The following is a 6,592-nucleotide window of genomic DNA, read 5'->3' on the forward strand; positions in this document are numbered from 1 at the left end:
TTGCAAGTCCCCTAACTTCAGTTTAATTTCGATTATAAATAGGTTGAATGCTCTCTAAACACTTTATAATCTTTTGTCATGAGTTACAATTCAAGACAGCCCTAACTCTAGAAGGTAACAGACTAGACCTACGTGGGTGTGTTGTTCAGGTTGTTTATGAACACTCCAGTGTTGAATGACGATGAATTATTAAGTGATTTTTGTCGTGCACCTTAATAAAATGAAAGTAAAAACAGCTCACAGCTCGGAGCTGCTCTCCTGGGATCAGCGCTGGGGTGGGAAGCTCCATCAGAGGGTTAAAGGTACAGTAGCGTGCGTCAGCTGATGCGTAGCGTTACGTAATGAGCACGGGGCGGAGGAGCGGAGGACGGAGGCTGGTTCTCGCTCTGGGCTCCAAGCTGTAGCTCTCAGCAGCTTCCTGCCCGCCGCCGATCCCGACAAACGGCATTCTCATCACTGATCATGTGCCTCGCTCTCGGACTGTCTCTGGCTCTGCAGCAGGAAGTTAGTCTTGTCTTCCTCCCTCTGCTTTCGCCTTTCCCCCCTTCTGGGCAGCCCCAGTGACAGCCTTATTTTCTTCCTCTTCTTTTGCCGCGGCTCTCACCTCTTCTCTGAGAGCCGACAGAGACCGGCGTCTAGCTCCGGCAGAGGCCCCCTCCGCTCCGCTCCCTCCTCCTCCTCCTCCTCCTCCCCAGCGGCCAGGGAGAACAGGTCATGGAGGCCTCTGTTAAGGAGAAGGAGCCGTCGCCGATGGACAAGTCCTTACCTCTGCCTACCTTGAGCCCGGCCGTGCCCCCCTACGTCACTCTGGGCCTGACGGTTGCCTACAGCGTTTTCTACTCCCTCCTCTTCATCTTCGTCTACGTCCAGCTCTGGCTGGTCCTGCGGTACCGACACAAGCGCTTCAGCTACCAGACCGCGTTCCTGTCCCTGTGCCTGCTGTGGTCGGCCCTTCGCACCGTGCTCTTCTCCTTCTACTTCAAGAACTTTGTCACAGCCAACACTCTGGGGCCCTTTCCTTTCTGGCTGCTCTACTGCTTCCCTGTCTGCCTCCAGTTCTTCACCCTGAGTCTCATGAACCTTTACTTTGCACAGGTGAGTGAGCAGGTTTGGGTGTTGTGTCGTACCATGACAGGGTTTCATGTAGCCCAGCGTGTCTGCATCTGTTGCGAGAACAGTATTGTGTTCATGTAGTTTATAGCTTCAAGAGATCTGATTCAGAGTCAGAGCCCTCCAGTCAAACAAGCGTTTTACTAGCAGCGCGTTTCACTTGGCTGCTTGTCTTTCTGTATGCAGAGCGAGGTCTGTGATGATAAGTTTGACACCTGAAGGCTATTTTCATCATCCATCTGCTGTGTTGAGGCAGTCATTAAGGGCAGGGTTTTGAAATCTTACTAGCCATAAAAGTTATTACTCCAAACAGAGGTTTTTATATGCCATAAAATGGCATAGATGACCTCATTTGACCTCTTCGCACTGTGCAGCCTTTGGACAAAATGCACACTGAATTCCAGGAATAACATGAAATTGTATAGTATATCATCACTTTGATATAATAATCTAATGATTACTATTAATATGTCGCTTTTTTCTCAAATACCAAATGAATCATTTGGTATTCTGAGAATAGACAATAATTCAAAAGGTCACAAGAAACATGTCACAAGTTCCCTGACCTCAGTGTGTGCTCATGTTCTTACTTTGTCCTACCAACAGTCCGTGGTTTCCGAGCACACCAGCAGATTTTTAACACGTTTATTTGAGAAAAGATTATCACCTCACATCTGTACCGATGCATATCAACATGTGTACTGAATGACATGATGATCTAACTGATGCTCAGAGCAATGAATTATATTACATCTAAAGGGCTTAAAACAAAACAACTAACAGCTCATTTTGTGACTTTATTACAATCCCAGTTGGCCTTAAATCCAAATTTTGAATTTGAAGAATTGTGCAAATTAATAACACATTACAATAACGTAACATGTCAGAGTAAAAGTTTTCCCTGGACGTATCCAAAGCGACAAATTGCTTAAGACCCTCCAAGGACTGTCCAGTGAATACAACGTGTTGCTGTCAGGGCAGTACACGCTCATTCAGATGAGTTACAAAGGGCAGTGCAGTGAATCATTCCTCTATCCAAATATCCCATAAAAGCTAATCTGGGCTCTACCTTAAGCTTATCTTTAGTCTAATCCTCCTGTGCTGCTTTGAATCACAGTCGCAGGTTTACAGCAAGGCACAAAGCATCACATGTTGTGTGTGACCAATCTGAAATCCAAGACTCTGCTTTTGTCAATTGCGAGGTTCCTGTTTCAAAACGAGCGTCGTGTTCCGGACAACAAGAATGCAGAAGTGAAAACAGCCTGCCGAAGTTGCATGACGGATTTGCATGATGCAGGACTTTTTTTTATTTCTTTCTTACAGGTGATTTTCAAGGCAAAGTCGAAATATGCACCAGAGCTTTTGAGATACAGGCAAGACAAGATTTCAGTTTTCAGGATTTCATTTTTCATTGAATGATAGTTTTATATTAATTTGGCAAAAAAAAAATATGTGTGAACAAATTTGGACTGTGGTCATTTTTTGAGGTTAATAATATATTTCTCTGTCTTCATTTCCTGACCATCAGGCTGCCGTTATATCTGCTGTTCCTGTTCATCAGCCTGGTGTTTTTAGTTGTGAATTTAGTATGCGCCCTGCTGGTGAGGATGTCCTCTGCAGAAACCCACACCATTGTGCTTGTGAGGGTCACAATTAACGACACACTTTTTGTCCTGTGTGCCATCTCGCTCTCCCTGTGTCTTTACAAGATCGCTAAGATGTCTCTGGCCAACATTTACCTGGAGTCCAAGGTAAGAAACAGTAACTGCACCAAGACCTCAAATCCAGTAAGAATCGAGGATGAGCAGAATACACGCGGCCTCTGTTCTGTGTAAATAACATCAAGATGCGCTTCTCCGTGTAATTTATGTTTTGTACATATGATTAGTGATGTGTTGTTCATATGCATGATTGGTTGTACTGTGATGTATTCGCAAGCTGGAAGTGCAGGACAGCTGTCTTTCACACTGACCAACAAAACACAAGGTACTGTGTTAATGTAAAAAGAGGTCGTACCTGAAAATGAAAAACTAAAACTATTCTTACCTTCAGTTTCCTTTCAGATTATGCCTCATTCCTGCCTGACTGGTTTATGTATGTGTGTTTTAATACGCAACCACTTCTCTCCAACCTTTCAGGGGACATCGTTGTGCCAGGTGACCGTCATAGGAGCCATCGTCATCCTCCTCTACACGTCCAGGGCCTGCTACAATCTGGTCGTCCTGGCACTTTCAAACAAGAGTATTAACTCCTTTGACTACGACTGGTACAACGTTTCAGACCAGGTGAACAACCAGGAGTTGTAATGCCTTTTCCTTTCAGGTTTAAAGGAATAGTCAGGCATTTTGGATTATGCTTATTTGCTTAGAAGATTGATACCACACTCATATCTGTGCATGAAATATGAAGCTAGTCGATTAACTTAGCTCACTGTTTAGCACACTATAACTCTTTTGTCTTGGCAATATAGAAAACAGAAGTGCAGAAACAACAAGTTGCGTTTTTATTGACGATGACATGCTGTAGCTGTGTGTTGCCTGGTGACTTGGTCTGTGACTTCCTTCTTACCAGGGAATCAGCTTAGACTCTTTAGACTCTTTTCAGCTTTTGGCTATAGCTTCATATTTACTCTGCAGACATGAGGCTAGTATGAATAATAAGTCTCTCAAGAACTCTCAAGTGTAAGTGTCTCAAATGTGTTTCCCAAAATGTCCAAGTGTTTTGAATATTAACATGGTTTACCCCCCCCCTCTTGTAGCATCAAATAACTAATTAAAACCAAGCTTATCAAAACTGAACAATTGAACATACATGAGTGTGATAAGAAGCACCTAAAATGACAGGAACCATCTGTGGGGAAAAAAATGTACTAACTGTGTACTTAATTTTTGGTTTTGTCCATGTCCCCTGTGCTAACATGACCTGTTCTGCACCCAGCCGCCAGGGGGCAATCAAGATATTTTGGCTTTGCTTTTGGAGAGTTCTCATGTCCTCAGTTTTTACATACAGTCAGTGGCTCAGACCAGTTGATCTCGTTGATCAAGTGTAATGTGATCTACCCGCTTCGCGTTCTCAAGCAAATGCAACTCTTTACATGTGTCCGTTTTGTCATGAAACCTCAGAGCACCAAATTTATGTCAGCTTTGGCTTTCATGAGAGAAAGCTGAAAAATGACTTTTTGTTTTTAGAAAATGTTTGGTGGTTGCATCCCTTGTGATGATTACAATAAGAAAATATAATTTTCTCCATCTCTTGGCGAAACCGTATGCTGTTGGAATATTGAATAAAATGTTTTCTTCGTTTTTCAGGCAGATTTACAGTCTACTCTGGGCGACGCTGGCTACATCGTCTTTGGAGTGATCTTGTTTGTGTGGGAGCTGCTCCCCACGTCCCTTTTGGTTTTTTTCTTCAGAGTCCGGCAGCCTAACCAAGACAGGGTGAGCTTGCAATTACCCTTGTAGGGGTTGTGAGATGGTTAATAGGAAAGCAGATGAAAATATGCTGTAATTCTACTACACAAAATATCTGTTTTAAGTTTTTTTTTTTTTTCCTTGTGATATTCTGAGTAGTTTTATCATTCCAGGCTTCTAAAATTGAGTCTCTGCTATCACATGACAGATATATACACCAAGTGACAAGTGTTTGTGAAAATGATGTGAAATACAGTTAGAAGGCTTTATAATGTAAGAGACTACCATTTTGTTTATTGTTTGCTGGTCCTGCAGAGTGGCTCTGGGCTTCCTGGTCACGTCTTCTCTTCAAGGGCCTATTTCTTCGACAACCCACGGCGTTATGACAGTGATGACGACCTGGCATGGAGCGTCATGCCTCAGAACATCCAAGCCAGGTAAAAACACCACGATCTAATCACGCAAACACTGCACACAAAACAGTAGAGATGTCATATTTTAATTGGGTGCTGGTTTATTTGTTCCTCCAGTCTGGCTGCAGACAGCTATGAGTGGGGGAGCCAAAGCAGTGGCATTAGTGCCTACATCGGCGGGGACGACAGCTACCATCGCCCTCCTCCTCCAGAGGAGCTCAGCCATTACTGACCGGAGCACACGGTGACTGACTCCTGCTGACCTGTGACCATTGTTTTAAAATGAAATTTGTATATTTTTGCACAGTCTCTCTTAGTGACAAAGGCACATGGGGCTGAAAGTTGCCTTCTAACTCAACGTGTTCAGTTTTCTACTTAGTCTAGAAAAGAGGAACTAATAGACTTTTCTCTCTGCCAGTATATGAAGGTCCTTTGATGGGACATTAATTTTGCACACCGCTTGTACAAAGTTTGATCCAAGTTTGACTGCTCTTAAAACATTTTCATTGTATAGTTTATATCGAATACTGTTTAATATATTTCCTGACTTTTGTAATATGTACTGTATTACTATTTTATGTCTTGTCTGTGTTCTTTTTCATAGAGATGTGGTTTATATAGAAGAGATATTCATTTAATTCATATTAAATAAGTTTAAATGCTGTGAAAAATGCAGTTTGGTTTTAATATCACACCACACACACTATATTGTGCTCACATTTTGGAAATATATTTCTAAAAAGTTAACTGACATTGTTCACAATCCTGTGAACCAGTTTCTGCTGTAAAAATCCCTTCCTGTCAGACAAAAAGTACAGTATCATATTTACATAAATGAGATATTATGTCTTCTTTTTGTACATATTGTGTATTTATAATTTTATCCTTCATATTTTTTTTCTAATCCTTATTTTTCTAGACTTACAAATAAAATAAATATATAATGCTTTCAGTCAAACTTAACTTTAACTGTGTGTTTTGTCTTTGACATTAAAGGAATATTTCTTTGAATTTCAGCAGAGTGGCAGAACAAAAAGACCAGCAAGCCGGACATGTTTTGCACTCCTCACCATTTTATTGATGAGCTGTTAACTAAAAGCACTGATACATTATGTACCATGGAAATTCGCAGATGCTAACTCTCTAATATTGAGCAAGTAAGTGATTATTCATTTACAAAATAAGAACATTCTCACAGTGTGCTTCTGAGGCTTCATTTTAGAGACTGTCAGAAAACTTTTTCGTTGATTTTTTTAAATATTAGTGACTCATTTTATTACAGGATGACTTTTCTGTTATTTAATGCAGAGAGTGTAAATATAAAACTCAAAGACTGGAAACAAATAGCTGTGGTAACTACTGTAGAATATATAACCTCAGAAAAATCAGTTTGCAAAGCCATTTATATAATTTCATACAGTTACCAATTGGTCAATATGCTAAAATGTTTAAATCAATACAGCACTGACAGAATAATGTAATATTTTAACCAAGTTATCTTATTTTCAGTCAGTGATCACTGATGTAGTAAAGACAATGATACAGAGGCTGTTAACTGTGGACAGACTTTGCTGTTGAGGAAGTTTTTCTTTCCCTAAGTGTGATGGGAATTTTACTATATGATCCAGAAAATGAGAAAATATAAGAGCTGCAATACAC

General features: G+C 41.1%; 1 protein-coding gene across 2 annotated transcripts; it reads left to right on the top strand.

Moving 5' to 3' along the window:
* Positions 1–261: 261 nt before the first annotated feature.
* On the top strand, positions 262–5,885 carry gpr137ba (G protein-coupled receptor 137Ba). 2 transcript variants are annotated; one of them, XM_046401099.1, is made up of 8 exons: positions 262–1,095; positions 2,434–2,483; positions 2,639–2,711; positions 2,820–2,861; positions 3,249–3,395; positions 4,419–4,547; positions 4,836–4,957; positions 5,051–5,885. In XM_046401099.1, the coding sequence occupies exons 1-8, from the start codon at positions 715–717 to the stop codon at positions 5,163–5,165; spliced, it is 1,059 nt and encodes a 352-aa protein (XP_046257055.1). In that variant the 5' UTR covers positions 262–714; the 3' UTR covers positions 5,166–5,885. The 2 variants fall into 2 exon arrangements, with proteins under 2 accessions (XP_046257055.1, XP_046257054.1); XM_046401098.1 differs by having other exon boundaries at positions 268–1,095; positions 2,639–2,861.
* Positions 5,886–6,592: the final 707 nt, after the last annotated feature.

This window comes from Scatophagus argus, chromosome 10 (assembly GCF_020382885.2).
Source record: "Scatophagus argus isolate fScaArg1 chromosome 10, fScaArg1.pri, whole genome shotgun sequence".
Classification (NCBI taxonomy): Eukaryota; Metazoa; Chordata; class Actinopteri; family Scatophagidae; genus Scatophagus; species Scatophagus argus.

What these genes read in the sequence shown, in the direction of transcription:
- gpr137ba (XM_046401098.1), top strand. Translation starts at nt 715, where the DNA reads ATGGAGGCCTCTGTTAAGGAGAAGGAGCCGTCGCCGATGGACAAGTCC. An exon ending in CCAGAGCTTTTGAGATACAG is followed by an intron (nt 2,484 to 2,638) that starts GCAAGACAAGAT and finishes CCTGACCATCAG; the next exon opens with GCTGCCGTTATATCTGCTGT. An exon ending in ACATTTACCTGGAGTCCAAG is followed by an intron (nt 2,862 to 3,248) that starts GTAAGAAACAGT and finishes CCAACCTTTCAG; the next exon opens with GGGACATCGTTGTGCCAGGT.